The 17,622-nt window shown below is 32.2% G+C and overlaps 1 protein-coding gene across 1 annotated transcript in view; it reads right to left on the reverse strand.

Moving 5' to 3' along the window:
* Nucleotides 1-232: 232 nt before the first annotated feature.
* LOC119612366 (cyclin-dependent kinase 17-like) overlaps nt 233-17,622 on the reverse strand; it is a gene marked incomplete at its 5' end in the record, with an annotated part of 64,450 nt that continues 47,060 nt past the window's right edge. The window contains 2 exons of the mRNA XM_037968174.1: nt 233-351; nt 4,154-4,359. Coding sequence (XP_037824102.1) covers nt 256-351; nt 4,154-4,359 — 302 coding nt within the window. The remainder of the gene's footprint in view (nt 352-4,153; nt 4,360-17,622) is intronic.

Consider the following 17,622-nt stretch of genomic DNA (forward strand, 5'->3'; position numbering starts at 1 on the left):
AATGTAAAGACAAATTTCTGTTCTACTCAATTCCTTTTGTGAAATTTTCATAAAATAAATTTTAATTTTTGATTGTTAACAAACAAACAACATACTCTCTTCAAAAAAAAGGGGTTTTACAATTTGACTTTCTTTCAATCATTCTTATACATTTTGATGTCTTTGCTGCTGCTGATTGTGATGGATTAGCTTTTTCCATTTTGTTGTTAAATATTTAATTTTTTAATAAAATATACAAAATTTTATGTAGTTTACTTACTTGCTAAAACCCCTGTACACTGTGGCATATGAACCCTCTCCTAAAGGTTCCAATTTAACGTAGGCATCCTGTTTACCGAACGGTGAATCACCCTGCAAAGAGAAATGAAATATAATTTGTTTTATAATATTGATGTAATGTTATACATATATAGAGCTACACAAAATCTTATTGACTTTGAATGACTTCCGGACTGATAGAACAGCTATCATACAGGAGGCACCTTGGTACACTTTCTTCAAAACTATGATTTTCATATAAGTATTTGGATTAAAAACTTTTTATGGATTCTAATTCTATTATGGATTCTAACATTATTAGAAAATAATCCTGTCGGTCTCTATCTTCGTATGTCCTTCGTGCAGGACCAGTCAATTGCGGAAAAAAATGTATTTTAGCGGTTAGCGTGAAATTTGTAGATTTCTGGGGGTTTTTCCAAGTCAAATTATCTGTAATTTACATTGAATATTTTACATATAGTCCATAGTCTAGAATCCAGTCTATTGTCTAGTTTATAGTCCAGTCTGTAGTCTAGTAATAGTCTAGTTTATAGTCCAGTCTATAATTTAGTCTATAGTATAGTCCATAGTCAAGTCTGTAGTGTAGTCTAATCTATAGTCTGATCTAAGTTAAAGGCTAGTCTATAGTCTGATCTATAGCGATTGATTTAATTTGACGTTTTCGAGAGGCTTTTGCAAAAACATAAATCTGACGGTTTCTAGCGGCTTTTATGACATGGTGAAAAAAATATTGAAAACACTGTGCAGGACCCTATCTCATTTTTTGCTTGTTGTTGAACGACGGACGTTAGCTTTTCTGGTGATATTATTCAATACAAAATATTTCTGATCATTAAAGATTATTTTGAGAAAAATTGATCCACCCATAATGGTGTATCATAAAGTGCCCACAGACTGTAGCTAAAACAAATATGCCTAAATCGCATAAACATTTTGAATAGCCCTCCTCGGTCGCATGATTTCCAAATTCTTATCCTATTAAAAAAGATACATTCTCTTATGGAATAAATTAAAATTATTAATTAAATAAACAAACAAACTTTGAAAAAGGTTGTTTTATTTACATTAAAATGAAATTGATTTTGAAATCGGAACACTCAATGCTCAAGATCAAGGATCCGAACAAAGGGTCCCATCAGGAAAAAGTAAAAAGAGATAAAATTTTTGTTTCAAACTGAAGATGCACAGTACAACTTCAATACTTTATACAAAAATCAAAATAAACACAATGGGAATTGCAATAATAAAATTGCTAAAAATAGTCACGAACAAAATAAAAGCGAACATTATATTTACTGTTTAGCAAAGGAAAGAAGTGGTTGGTAATACAAAAACAACAACAGCAATATATGTACCGTATATAAAGCAGGGATGGTAAATACAGTACCAATGTAAATTTAGTCATTGAAAAGTAACAAAGTATCCACTTTGTGAAATTTCAATTTAAATATTTTTGAAGTTTAAATACATATTAAAAAAGGTTCTTATAAATCATTTGTCAAATAGTCAAAGTCTTAATGGATTTAAAAAAAAAAAAACAATAACTGGACTCACATTATTTGATGAATTTGAAAAGATTTTTAAGAAATTTAAGTCAATTGCCTAAGATGCTTCGAATTCTTTCTTTTAGAAATGAGATTTAAAAATCAATCAACTTTGATATTTTTCTCCATATTAACTCAAAAAGATCTGATGAAAATATAATCTAAATTTTTATCTTTACACCGAGTATGTCAGAAACCCATATTACTAAATTCTTTTTATTCTATTTGATTTTTTTTTTCAACAAAAAAAGACCGAAAAACTATTTGGTACCTTTAATTAAATTTGTTAAATCTCAACTTTCCAGGTCTGGCATATATGAGTGTTAGTATATGTGTCAGTGGTTCCGTAGCAGGTTTTAAAGTGGACGAAATTAACAAAAAAATATTCAAAAGTTTTGTATTTTCATGGACCGCTGTCAATATTAACTTACTCTTAGACGTATAACCAAAATCAAAAGATGGACCGAACTCTTAAGAATTCGAGATATTCATTATTTTATACCATTTTTATAATACTAAATTTTGTCAAAATTCTTTTAATACTATGATTTTTAAGTGATCTATTCGCAATAAAGTAATGGGGATGGGATCAATTATGGACCAATCCTTCACCTTCTTGAGAATGGTATATGTTTATCATTCCGTTTGTAATTTTCCGACCCTATATAGTATATAGATTTTGAATCCTTATATATAGCGTAGTCGATTAAGCCATGTCCGTCTACCTGTTTACCTGTTGAAATTAATTTTCTGGCGTCCACATATATCTTCGGAACCCAAATCTTCAATAATTCTGTCGGACATGCTTTCGAGAAGTTTCCTATTAAAATCCGCAAAATCCATAAATAACGGATACAACTTTTTATAAATTGAAATTTTATAAAATTAATCTTTTGTTAAACACACTATATAAGATTCGGCAAAGGTGATTATAGACTTCTTACTTGTTCTTTCCTTATAGGGAACTTAAGGCCAAATGTGAACCGATTTTTCTTATTTCTCAATACCAAGCAAATTTCAACAGATAGTCAGCTGGACGTACATGTCTAAATCGTCTTGGAATCTAATATGGATACATTTATTCTTTTTCAATCACTGACAATTTCGATATGATACAAACGGAATGACAGAATCAATATAAACTCCATATTTTTTTCATTTCTTTCAATACAATTATGATTTACATGATTTTATATATCAACCAAATAGATGAGTCGTGACTATTGATAGGGCCCGGAAGAGGTGGAAGCAATTTCTTAAAAAATACTTTATGCAGATGTGAGGTGTCTAATATTAGGTCAACTAGAAAAGTAAATATCTGTTCGCCGTCTAATATCAAGCATAAAATTTCGATGGGGTCTATACGATTAAGTGAAATTCTCATAGGATCAGTGTTGCCAATTTGACGTTCTACCCGTCAAATCTGACTTTTTTGATAAGTCAATTGCGGAAAAGATGTATTTTTAGCAGTTGGCGTGAAATTTGGTGATTTTTAACTAGCGTTTGGAGATTTGTGGGGCTTTTTCCCAAGTCAAATTATTTGTAATTACATTGAATATTTTACATATAGTCCATGGCCCATAGTCTAGTCTATAATCCAGTCAATTGTCTAGTTTATAGTCTAGTTCACAGTCTACTTTAGTATATAGTCCAGTCTAGTCCATGGACTAGTTTATAATCGAGTCTAATTTATAATATATTCTATGGTCCAGTCTAGTCTATATTCTAGTCTAGTCTAGCCTATGTTCTAGTCTGTAGTCTAGACTATATATAGTCTAGTATTGTCTAAAATCTAGTCTAGGTTAAAGTCTAGCCTATAGTCTATAATCCAATCTATTGTCTAGTTTATAGTCTAGTTCATAGTCTACTTTACTATATAGTCTAATCTGTAGTCTAGTCTATAGACTAGTTTATAGTCTATTCTATGGTCCAGTCTAGTCTATATTCTAGTCTAGCCTATAGTCTAGGCTAAAGTCTAGTCTAGGTTAATGTCTAGCCTATAGTCTGATCTATAGCGATTGATTTTTATAATGTCTGACAAGATTACGAATCCGATTTGGAATCTGATCTATCACATTGCAGAACCGTTTGGGAATCGCTGCCATAAGTATTACAAATTAAATCAAACTCCCTCAAATATGCAAAGAAATGTTAAAAGCGTTATTTCAAGAAAATAAACTTTGATAAGAAAAGTATAATTTAAGGCTAAAATTTTTAGATAAATTTTAAGAAAAAAGTTTGTTTTAAAACATTAAAGTTTAAAGATCATTTGACCCCTTTAATTCTTAATTAATTTAATAATATTAAACAAAAAATTAATGAATACTTACACCAAATGCACTGAAACGTTTACGACGCGGATGAGGATCTTGTTTATTGAGAAAGACTTCGGATTTAGGTCTGGGTGGTTTTTTGGGACGCATTATAACACGTGTCTCCTCTCTAATATCATCATCTAATAACTTACTATCGGACGAAACGGACAATTGTCTTTGGACACGATCATGATGATCGGTGCTATCTGTGCTACGCCAGTCTGAAAAATAAGAAATTAAATTATATAGATATTGCAAACAATTATTTAAATATCTTAAATAATAAAAAATTATAAACAAAACTTATTTTAAAACCATTAGTTTTCAACAACCCTAAAAATTTGCTGTTCAATTTGTTTTCCTTAAAAGACCGAATAAAGTTTAACCTTTTCACACAAAAATTTCCTAATTTATAGAGTTGCTCAACTCGAAAAAAAAACTTTTATTTTCTTTATGCTTAGTTTAAGTTTTGTTTTTTTGTTTTTATTGGATTGATGTTTAAAGTTTTTCTACAACAACTAGAGTAGTAAATAGTTCAAGGATAATTTATTTTAAGTTGTCAGCTCCTTGAAAACAAACCATTTGAGTGACACAAACATTTCCTTACAAAACGAAGAAAGCAAAAAAATAAAACAAAACAAAAAGAAAAGCACAACAAACTTCATGTTTTGTGTTTAAAGATCCTGTTCTTTTTTGAAAGATAAAAGCTAAGCAAAGAAAGTGTCAACAAAAGAAAAACTACTTCCGTTTTTATCGCAGCGCTTTGTGCTTTGAAAATGAAACTAAAAGCTAAAGGCTTTTCTTAGTAAAAGCTTAAAATAAAAACATTTAAAACACTTAAGGAGAGTTAACACATTTTCAAGAGGCGAAAAGCAACACGCCAAATATTAAAAAAAATCACGTTTGTTTTAAATTTTATTTAATAAAATTTCCTTTTGTTAAATAAAATTATTCAGGCAAATTTCGCACTTTTTTATGAAACACGAAAAATATACTATAATCCATGTTACTTAAACCGCCTAAGGTTATAAAAAATATCAAAAAATTTTTAAAAACTGAAAATAAATCTCTATTGTTTCCAACCCTCGAACGTGAAATTTCCATTAACGCAACAAACAAAAAAATGATGGTTTAAAATAAAAACATAACTACATACAACAATAAAACTCAGTTCATACTGGCCATGTAGTACACATTGAGAAAAAGTGGCTTAAAAATACACCTGGCCTTAGGGTAAAAAATTACCAACAACCACTTCACTATGCACCGCTACACCCTTCGAATATTGAATTTAGTTCTCATTCCCCCTATAAAAAAAATCTTTTTATTTTTCGACTTTCCCCATCCAATTTGTGGCGTTCAACAGTTCACTTAATGATTCACAGTTCATAACTAATGCATCACTACTAGTCTATGTACTGCCACCAATGGTAGTGCCACTCTACCGCCTTCTTTATTTCCAGCCCCTATACAACTACAAATATTAACTTTATTTCTCTGCAAATGCGTGTGAATATAAAATGAACTTAATTTCATTTTATTATTTCCTACTTGTGTTTTTGTTCTGTTTTATTTCAATTTGTCCGCTGGCCAATATGAAAATAGGTATGATAATGCAAAAAAAAAAGGGGGCGGAAAGAAGGAGGAAAAAAGAGGGAGAGGGAGGAAAGGCAACACGGGCGGGGCGGAAAGGGCAGAAGGGGCAAGGAGGAGGGGGGCGGGGGGGAGAAGAAAAGGAAACAGGGGGCAAGAGGGGGGGAAAAGAGGAAAAAAGGGCAGCAGGAAGGAGAAAAAGGAAGGAGAACCGAAAGCGAGCGAGCGAGCGAGCGAGCGAGCTGAGCGAAGCGCGAGCGAGCGAGCGAGCGAGCGAGCGAGCGAGCGAGCGAGCGAGCGAGGCGAGCGAGCGAGCGATGGAGGACCGACCGACGGGACCGAGCGCGAGAGCGAGCGAGCTAGCGAGCGAGCGAGCGAGCGAGCGGAGCGAGCGATCGAGCAGCGAGCGAGAGAGCGAGCGAGCGAGCGAGCGAGCGAGCGAGCCGACCCGCGAGCGAGCGAGCGAGCGAGCGAGCGAGCGAGCGAGCGGAGCGAGCGAGCGAGGCGAGCGAGCGAGCGAGGTCGCGCGAGCCTAGCAGACGAGAGCCTAGCGAGCGAGCGAGCGGAGCGAGCGAGCGAGCGAGGAGCGACGCGAGCAGCGAGCGAGCGAGCGAAGCGAGGCGAGCGAGGCAGCGAGCGAAGCGAGAGCGAGGGAGCCGACAGACGAGTGAGCGAGCGAGCGACGAGCGAGCGAGCGAGCGAGGAGCGAGCGAGCGAGAGCGAGCGAGCGAGCGAGCGATGGAGCGAGCGAGCGAGCGAGCCGAGCAGCACGAGCTAGGCGCGAGCGAGCGAGAGGAGCGAGCGAGCGGCGAGCGAGGGAGCGAGCGCGAGAGCAGTAGCGAGCTAGCGGAGAAGCTGAGCTGAGCGAGCGAGCGCAGCGAGCGGAGAGCGAGCGAGCGAGCAGAGAGCGAGCGAGCGAGCGAGCGATGCAGCGAGGCGAGCGAAGCGAGTAGCTAGCGAGCGAGCGAGCGATCTAGCGAGCGAGCGAGCGAGCGAGGCGAGCGATCTATCTATCTATCTATCGTATCTATCTATCTATCTATCTATTACTATCTATCTATCTATCTATCTTCAAATTAAATTAATTTCATGCAATTTTTATACATAAATAAATTATTTATTTAATACAATTTTTTAGGTTATATATCAATTCAAAGGAAAATGGCAGAATATGAATATAGGGAATCATTATAATGCACCACCAGAATAAGTCAGCAGCACTTTTTTAACAATTCTTCATTGTATTCAACAATACAATCGAAAATGGAAGTGAAACACAGGGGAAAAAATAATAAAAATAAAAAAAGAAATGCTCAATTTAATTTTCACGTAATTAAAAGTTTCAGGACAAAAAAGTATAAATGTATATAAAAAATGAAAATTCTTTAACACATTTTGGAACACTGACATACTTTCAGACGTCACCACGATACAATGGTATGGTATGCATTCACATACATATAGCGAAATAATTATAGGTACAAACTAATTTTAATTTCTTATTTCTCAAGATTCATAAAAGAGCACAAATTTCGAAATGTGGCTCCCTTGTTTCTTCAAAAAATATATTTCTCACTCTATAATTATTACAACTGGTATACGTAGAAATATTTGCAACCAGGAGCGGATGCAGAAGACATTATGTAATATGGCCTGACTCCTTTGCTGTACTCATACATATTTTATTAAAAAGTTCATAATTTAAAGAACTCTTAAAGTGGTTTCATTTTTAAATTATCAGGAATTGCAAATTTTATTTTAACCAACATATAGTACATTTTTGGGTTCTTTAAAAGTTCATCATTTAAAACTAGTATAAATAGGATATAATAGCCATAAGGGATAACCAAATTCTTTGAAATATCTAACAATTCATTTAATTTGAATTTAATAGATTTCAAGAGATGAGATATGTTTTATTACAGGAGGATAAATGAGTTTGAATACAAAATCGTTGCTTCTCTGAAATGTTGCAGTCCGTAATGAGTCCTTAAAAGAATATCTTTTTAGATAATATGATTTTTACATCACCCTGAAACACCTTAGTACCGAAAACTTTAGATAGAAATTTGCTTTAAGTAAATTTTGTTCTCTTAATTTCCTAACACTCTATGCCAAAAAATTCCACACAAAACAAACAAAATTTGTTCCCCATTCATATTCGGAAGCAAAGGTAAATGTCTTCGGGTTACTGGGTGACCTAGTAATATAAAAACTCATATATTTTAGCATAAAAATAAAACGAAACCGTTGAGTAAGTAGTAAGTACATGATATTGGCATATTGTATGGCAAAAAGTGGGTGATGAACATCAACTACTACTTTACTATTCATATACATAGAGAAGTTTCACTCGTATATGAGTATAATTCAGGGACCATAATATAAATTTTAATACTAAAACAAACAAATTATACTCTCGCAAAAAAAAATCAGTTTGTAATATATGGACTTAGTAGTGGTGTACTCGTATGGATGACTAGTTCGTTATGTATAGTTAGTTTTTTTTTTTTTTTTTTTTTGTAATGAAAAAAATATACTATGTGGGTTATGAAAGATGACTCTATAGAAAAAGTTCATTTTCATTTTTGTATCTTTATAAGAGTATATGTTTTTACAGGTCAATTTTATTTTAATTTTTTATATAGTTTTCCCATAGTAAACCAGAAAAAAGTTGTGGTTTATTTTTACTTTATAATTTTGTAGAAAAAGTTGTATAATAATAATTGTATGTTTTTTAAACTAAATATCCTGGGACAAATAAGGCAGAGCAGTAAAAGGATTAATTGAAGGAATTATACAGATAGATAGGTAGGTAGATAGATAGATAGATAGATAGATAGATAGATAGATAGATAGATAGATAGATAGATAGATAGATAGATAGATAGATAGATAGATAGATAGATAGATAGATAGATAGATAGATAGATAGATAGATAGATAGATAGATAGATAGATAGATAGATAGATAGATAGACAGATAGGTAGATAGATAGATAGATAGATAGATAGATAGATAGATAGATAGATAGATAGATAGATAGATAGATAGATAGATAGATAGATAGATAGATAGATAGATAGATAGATAGATAGATAGATAGATAGATAGATAGATAGATAGATAGATAGATAGATAGATAGATAGATAGATAGATAGATAGATAGATAGATAGATAGATAGATAGATAGATAGATAGATAGATAGATAGATAGATAGATAGATAGATATAGATAGATAGATGATAGATAGATGATAGATAGATAGATAGATAGATAGATAGATAGATAGATAGATAGATAGATAGATTAGATAGATAGATAGATAGATAGATAGATAGATAGATAGATAGATAGATAGATATATTCTCCAACAATTTTACTCTTTCTAAATTCTTGAGATTTATTTATAAAGGAAAAAAAGGAGAACTCATGACTTGCAAATATACTAGAATTAGAACTCGTTATCTGTATGGAGGTTATATTCCTTATTCACAACTTTACGCCCCCTCTTAAACTAGATAAGGCGCTTTTTTTTGAATTTTAGAAAACTTTTCATTTTGTATTTTTTTTAGTTCGCAAACTTGTACACATGTGGATGTTTCTGTATACATACATATACAATTTTTTTCTAGGATTTCATTATTTTCTTCTGTATACAAATTCATGTTTAATCTCAAGGTTGATTTTTTGATGAAATAGAGAGTGAGCAGGAAAAAAAAGAAAAATAATATGAACTAGAAAGGAAATAGAAACGTAGTTATAAATAAAATTCTAATGAATTCATTTATGAATGACTAAATATATGTGTACATAAATCTTAAGACGAATTTTATGTAATTTGAAGCGTTTTCTTTTTATTGCGCTTAAATCTTGTTTTGAAAGCAGAGGAAGTGGGTGGGTGTATTTACATAAGTTTTTCAACCTGTAACTGTGGTGACAGTGATGAGTGCAGATATTTCTTTTAATTTAATGTTTTTTTTTAATGTTTAAAAATAACTTAAACACTTTATTACATATTAAAATTTATAGAAATTTTAAATTTTATTTGAAAATGACGAATTTTAAACTTTTTAATAAAATTTAAAATATTCAAAATTCCAAAAAAATTTTACGTTTCTGAACCATTTTCTTTCAACTGCCTCTGCCACCAATTTGTAAACAAAAAAAGCTAATTTATTTCGTGTGCTACATTTTGAACATGTTGCAAAATTGTAACACATTTATTTATTTAAATTTTTTTGTTAAATATTTTGCCTGTGGTCTAGTTTAAAACAAAAATCCATTCATTCCCTTTTCAAATCATCAGCAGTTTTTTTTTCAGTTTAATCTTAATTGCAAATCTCCAGTATTCGTCACAGTTGGTAAGCAAAAAACAACAATAATAACAAAAAAATATTAAAAAAATTCAATAAAATTGTTGACAATGTTTTCATATTTGTTCTGATTTGTTGTGTTGCTGTTGTTATTTTTTACAAGTATTTAAGGAACATAAAACAAACAAACTGTAAACACACATGTATACGAATCTGTAGTCTGACTATAGCAACGACTACTACTAAACATAAAAAACACTTAAAATTTTACATAATGTATTCAACAGCAACCATATAAACTATAGATGTAGCTGCACGTTCATAAAATAAATGTAAAATGTATAACACACAACACACATACATACAGTGAGCAAAAAAACAACTTGTACACCTTTTAAAGTAAATAAAAGTTTTATTAAAATTGCAATTATTTTAACAATATGGGACATATTGTATATCCAAATTAAAGGAAATTGTCTCTCTTTTTAAATGCATATTTGATCTTTTATCTTTTACTTAACGCACAGAAGATTTCTCTTATGATAAGAGAAATAACTTTATTTTACGGCAAAAAAAAAGTTGTACACTCTTTATGTTGTTGAAAAAAAAGCACCGTTATAATTTCTTTGTACAAAAAATGATACATTTGAGTCTAAAATCAGTAAACGTGTTTATTTAAGTCAATCTGTTGTTTTTTAATTGGTGATAATAAAAGAAAACATGGCGAAAAAACAAATGTCGAAAGATTTAAAAGAAATTATTATAAAACTACATAAGGAAACTAAATCAATACGTGAAATCGCTAAAATAGTGAATAAACCACATAGTACGGTTCATTACGTTATAAAAACATTCCAAACAAATGGATCTTTGGAAAGACCTAGTGGAGGTGGCCGCCCAAAAAAAAATAACACTGCTCAAGTTGAAAGGAAAATACTTAATTTTGTGAAAAAAGACTCGAAAATTTCCGCTGTTAAAATAGCAAATGAGTTAAAAAAGTCCGAAATAGTCGATGTGACTCCACAAACTATAAGGAACTTCCTGCACACCCATAATTTAAAGGCATACGCAGTTCGTAAGAAACCTCTTCTTTCTAAAACAAATATAAAAAACGATTTGCGTATGCCAATGAATATGTGAACAAAAATATTGATTTCTGGGAACAAGTAATTTTCACTGACGAGTCCAAATTTAATATTTTTGGAAGTGACGGCCGAAAAAACGTGTGGAGAAAGGAAGGAGAAGCGTTAAATCCACGTAATATTACACATACCATTAAACACGGAGGTGGAAATGTAATGGTTTGGGGTTCTATGAGTGCAAATGGAGTAGGAAACCTTGTATTTGTAGAAGGAAAAATGAACAAAACAGACTATTTAAATATTTTAAAAATAATTTGGTCCAATCTGCCGTAAAGATGGGTTTGGAAAATGGTTTTGTATTCGTGCAAGACAACGATCCAAAGCACTCGGCCGCTTTAGTTAAGGAATGGTTGCTTTACAACACCAAAAAAGTTCTTCCTCACCCTCCCCAAAGCCCAGACTTAAATCCGATAGAGCATTTGTGGGCTCACATGAAAACCAAATTGAAGGATTACCATATTTCCGGGAAAGAAACCCTCAAAAATGCTCTGATGGATATATGGAACAGTATTCCCGCCGATGTAACAAGGAATCTGGTACATTCAATGCCAAGAAGACTTCAGGCTGTTAAAGATGCTAAAGGTCATCATACAAAATACTAAAAAGCAATTTTTTTGTTTATTTATTATAGTTTTAAGTCTTTTTTCCTCGCTGTACAAGTTTTTTTTTTGCCGGCGAATATTGGCAAACTTTTGTTTTCGTTTTTGTTTTTCCTTATATATGAAAATTATGAAAATTAATTTAATGTACAATTAAATATGGATCTCTAACTTTATTTTTTATTCAATAAATATAAAACTATCGTCATACTTTTTACCTTATATTTAAATTTGTTTTAATTTTTCAAGTGTACAAGTTGTTTTTTTTGCTCACTGTATTTACATAAATACATGTAAACATTATTTTGTGTTATTATTGTGGCATCCATATATAAAATGGGTAAATATTCTGTTGTTGTTATTATTATTGTAGTTGTATTATCCATAAAACAAATATGTAAATGTATCCATATTTACACACATACATACTTTTATAAATTTATACTGACAAAGCCCACAATGCAATTTAATATCGTGTATGTACCCATTTTCCACAAAACCCTCCAAACACCCACGCAAAAATCATTCTATACGCATACATTTATTCTGAGTTGTGTTTACAGTAGACGGCTGAGAAAAAATGTTGCAAAAAAAAAAATAATAAAAACAATAATAAATGTAAACAAAAGTGCCAGGAAATGCTCATAAAATAAAATCTTTAATGCTAAAAACCAGGATTTTTATTTCGTTTTATTTTTTTGCTTAAACCACATAAATAGTTTGGCTTAAAGCACTTGTAGTTGTATCAAATAATATACTAAAATTTACGCACTTTTTTAACGATAATGAAAATTTTGTTTAAAAAGGATTAGAGACAATATACCGAACATAAGGTCCACTGAAGCTTGAGTTGGGTTACATAGGATGCTAGCAATTTAGCAACAATGCTCGAACGTCAATAGACCTCTAACAAAACAGGTCATAAATTAGAAGATATACAAGTCACTAGAATTGTCATTAGATTTGTTCGTTAAAGACAAGTCCAAGAACTTGTCAATATACTGGATATACAAGTAAACTGTCTAGACTAGATAATGGCTAGTCTATAGTCTAGTCTATAGTCTAGTCCATAGTCTAGTTTATAGTCTAGTCTATAGTCTAGGCCATAGTCTAGTCTATAGTCTAGTCTATAGTCTAGTCTATAGTCTAGTCTATAGTCTAGTCATAAATTATATATTCTAGTCTATAGTCTAGTCTAATAGTCTATAGTCTAGTCTATAGTCTAGTCTATAGTCTAGTCTATAGTCTAGTCTATAGTCTAGTCTAGTCTATAGTCTAGTCTATGTCTAGTCTATAGTCTAGTCTATAGTCTAGTCTATAGTCTAGTCTATAGTCTAGTCTATAGTCTAGTCTATAGTCTAGTCTATAGTCTAGTCTATAGTCTAGTCTATAGTCTAGTCTATAGTCTAGTCTATAGTCTAGTCTATAGTCTAGTCTATAGTCTAGTCTATAGTCTAGTCTATAGTCTAGTCTATAGTCTAGTCTATAGTCTAGTCTATAGTCTAGTCTATAGTCTAGTCTATAGTCTAGTCTATAGTCTAGTCTATAGTCTAGTCTATAGTCTAGTCTATAGTCTAGTCTATAGTCTAGTCTATAGTCTAGTCTATAGTCTAGTCTATAGTCTAGTCTATAGTCTAGTCTATAGTCTAGTCTATAGTCTAGTCTATAGTCTAGTCTATAGTCTAGTCTATAGTCTAGTCTATAGTCTAGTCTATAGTCTAGTCTATAGTCTAGTCTATAGTCTAGTCTATAGTCTAGTCTATAGTCTAGTCTATAGTCTAGTCTATAGTCTAGTCTAGTCTAGTCTAGTCTAGTCTATAGTCTAGTCTATAGTCTAGTCTATAGTTAGTCTATAGTCTAGTCTATAGTCTAGTCTATAGTCTAGTCTATAGTCTAGTCTATAGTCTAGTCTATAGTCTAGTCTATAGTCTAGTCTATAGTCTAGTCTATAGTCTAGTCTATAGTCTAGTCTATAGTCTAGTCTATAGTCTAGTCTATAGTCTAGTCTCATAGTCTAGTCTATAGTCTAGTCTATAGTCTAGTCTATAGTCTAGTCTATAGTCTAGTCTATAGTCTAGTCTATAGTCTAGTCTATAGTCTAGTCTATAGTCTAGTCTATAGTCTAAGTCTATAGTCTAGTCTATAGTCTAGTCTATAGTCTAGTCTATAGTCTAGTCTATAGTCTCTAGTCTAGTTCATAGTCTAGTCTATAGTCTAGTCTATAGTCTAGTATATAGTCTAGTCTATAGTCTTAGTCTATAGTCTCGTCTATAGTCTAGTCTATAGTGCTAGTCTATAGCTTAGTCTATAGTCTAGTCTATAAGTCTAGTCTATAGTCTCGTCTATAGTCTAGTCTATAGTCTAGTCTATAGTCTAGTCTATAGTCTAGTCTATAGTCTAGGTCTATCTAGTCTAGTCTATAGTCTAGTCTATAGTCTAGTCTATAGTCTAGTCTATAGTCTAGTCTATAGTCTCGTCTATAGTCTAGTCTATAGTTATAGTCTAGTCTATAGTCTAGTCATAGTCTAGTCTATCGTCTAGTCTATAGTTAAGTCTATAGTCTAGTCTATAGTCTAGTCTATAGTCTAGTCTATAGTCTAGTCTATAGTCTAGTCTATAGTCTAGTCTAAGTCTAGTCTATAGTCTAGTCTATAGTCTAGTCTATGAGTCTAGTCTATAGTCTAGTCTATAGTCTAGTCTAGTCTATAGTCTAGTCTAGTCAGTATAGTCTAGTCTATAGTCTAGTCATAGTCTAGTCTATAGTAGTCTAGTCTAGTCTAGTCTAGTCTAGTCTATAGTCTAGTCTATAGTCTAGTCTATAGTCTAGTCTATAGTCTAGTCTATAGTCTAGTCTATAGTCTAGTCTATAGTCTAGTCTATAGTCTAGTCTATAGTCTAGTCTATAGTCTAGTCTATAGTCTAGTCTATAGTCTAGTCTATAGTCTAGTCTATAGTCTAGTCTATAGTCTAGTCTATAGTCTAGTCTATAGTCTAGTCTATAGTCTAGTCTATAGTCTAGTCTATAGTCTAGTCTATAGTCTAGTCTATAGACTAGTCTATAGTCTAGTCTATAGTCTAGTCTATAGTCTAGTCTATAGTCTAGTCTATAGTCTAGTCTATAGTCTAGTCTATAATCTAGTCTATAGTCTAGTCTATAGTCTAGTCTATAGTCTAGTCTATAGTCTAGTCTATAGTCTAGTCTATAGTCTAGTCTATAGTCTAGTCTATAGTCTAGTCTATAGTCTAGTCTATAGTCTAGTCTATAGTCTAGTCTATAGTCTAGTCTATAGTCTACTAGTCTAGTCTGGTATTTTGTCTGGCTTATATTCCAGTTTATAGTCTAGGCTATGGTCTTGTGCCTAGTCTACGGACAAGTCCATTAACTAGTATATAGACTAGATAGCAGACCAGTTCTTAGATTAGTTTATGGGCTAGAAAATATACTAGTCCTAATACCTGTCCATAGTCTAGTCCACAGACTAGTCCATAGACTTGTCCATAATTTAGTCCATAGTCTGATCTAATGCCATGATATAGTCTATAGTCTATTAGAAATACGTGTCCATAATCTAGTTTATAGGCTAGTCCTTAACAAGTGCGGATTCCAGTTCATAGACTTGTCCATAGTCTCGTTCATTGTCTATTCTATATCATATATATTATAATCTAGTCCATAGGCCTCTGTGGCTAGTCCATGGACAAGTACAGAGTCCAGTCTAGATACATGTCCATAGTTTAGTGATTATGTTAGTCTAGTCAATGGACTAACTTATTCACAAACTAGTCTAAAGTCTACTTTACTTTATACACTAGGCCATCGACAGACAGTCTACAAGAAGCGAGACGAATTCCTATCAAGGTGTAATGTAGGTCCTCTAACGTAGGAAACAGGTTCACAGTATTTGGAATATTTTCTAAGTGATAACACTAACAGAGACTAGACTAGTACGAGAAAATCTTTGAGCCATTATGAACCGTCTGTGTAAATTGTGATTGCGTTTTATTAGATTATAGTGCTCGATATCTAGACTTCACTGGTATTCTGATTCGGAAGTTATTGAAGATGACAAACCTTGGCAATGAAATTTAGAGCATTCGTGGAACAACAAGTGGGATTTAAATAGCGAAGACTTTTTCCTAGCAGTAAAATATTGTTGTTAAACTTTGTCATATAAAATTCCATGGGAAAAGCAGCCATAATCCCTCCCTCAGCTCCCAAAAAGAAAACAAAAAACTTTTTAAAACTTAATTTTGTAACAATAATAAACCCAGGAGGCATTTTACAGATTAAAAAGATGAAAAAAAATAACATGTTAAAACGGGTTGGTGGTAGTAAGTGTTTTTAAAAAACTATGACCTTTTTTTGTCAAAAGGTGAAAAGAAAATCTTGCCATTAACTAAACAAATGATGTCCTTTAAAACATTTAGAAAAACATATAATATATTAAAGGCTAAAGAAATACGCAGACAAAAGATTAAAGTTTTAAAATATTTATGACAAACTTTTTTTGTTCACAAAACATAAATTTAAAATGAAGAGGTAACTATAATGTGGATGATGTTTTTTGTGGGGGGTGGGGGGAGGGGTGTTGTTGTTTGTAGAACAACATATATGGAATGTTTGGGGACAAGTGAGGTTCAAATTGTTTTTAAATGCAGAAGGTTTTCAAACATTGATTATGATTATGTGAGTTAAACGTTAATTCAAATTTCTAAACCTCCCTCGTTTATGACAAAATATTAATCTTCCCAGCACAGATTGGCTTTTACTCCATTTCCCTGTAAATAGCGTTTTTCTTTTTTGCTGGAATTTTGGAGTATGAAGCAATTTTATGAAATTTATTTTGTTGCCATTTTCTCACAACTTCTCAAATATTCCTACAGCTGATGTTTTAGTGAATGTAGAGAACGTAACGTATCGTATGTACATACATACATACATACATACATACAAAGCGACTGAGTACAAGAATGAAATAAATGCATGAAAGGAATGATTGACTGAGCGAATGACTCGGTATGAATGCATTTTGATGTGATTTATTATACGAACGAAGAAATTAAATTAATTTCTTACTCCAGTCAACACGGCAACAGTAGATGAAGGATATAAGCAGTGCATATAGTGTGGGAGTAGAAGTCTGGAGAAGAGCACTTGCTACTCGCTGCACAAGTTAAGTATAAACGGAAATTTATTAAAGGTAATAGAGGGATTTTTTGTTTGTATGTATTTCTTTTGATATTTTTTAATATTCAATTGTAAAATGATTACTTACACATAGAGTCATGATACACACAATAAAAAGAAGAAGAAAAAAACATAAAGCAAGGAACGGGAACTGACAGTTAGTCAGTATGACAGACAGACAATTAAATATATGAAACTGCAAAGAACCGTACACACAGCTTTATACGTAAATGTTATTAAAAAAAGTTGAATTGATATTAAGTCATAAACAGTCTTGTTAGTTTCATTTTTTCTTTCATAAATTAATGAAAAAAGTTTTTAAGTAGAAAAAATTTTGTAAATTTAAAATATTAAAAACTGTTATTATCATTTCATTTTACTTGTCAATATGTCAAATGCCAGTGCCTGTCTCAATTTATTGTAAAAATTTTTAAGATTTTTTTTTCTAAATATACCATTTAATATTGCACAGTGGGGCAGAATGGAAATTTTTTGGAAATAAATCTGGCATTTCTAAACGGCTGATCCGATCGGGATACAATTTGGCGTGAGCGAAGCCAAGGAGTATTCGAGTTTAAGTTTTGAAGATGAACCCTGCAGATGCCCCAGGGACGGCGCTGTGGCGGCTCAAAGTAGGGTACCT

This window comes from Lucilia sericata, unplaced genomic scaffold, assembly GCF_015586225.1.
Source record: "Lucilia sericata isolate MDLA Ls3-8-SP2 unplaced genomic scaffold, ASM1558622v1 Contig001667F_arrow, whole genome shotgun sequence".
Lineage (NCBI taxonomy): Eukaryota > Metazoa > Arthropoda > Insecta > Diptera > Calliphoridae > Lucilia > Lucilia sericata.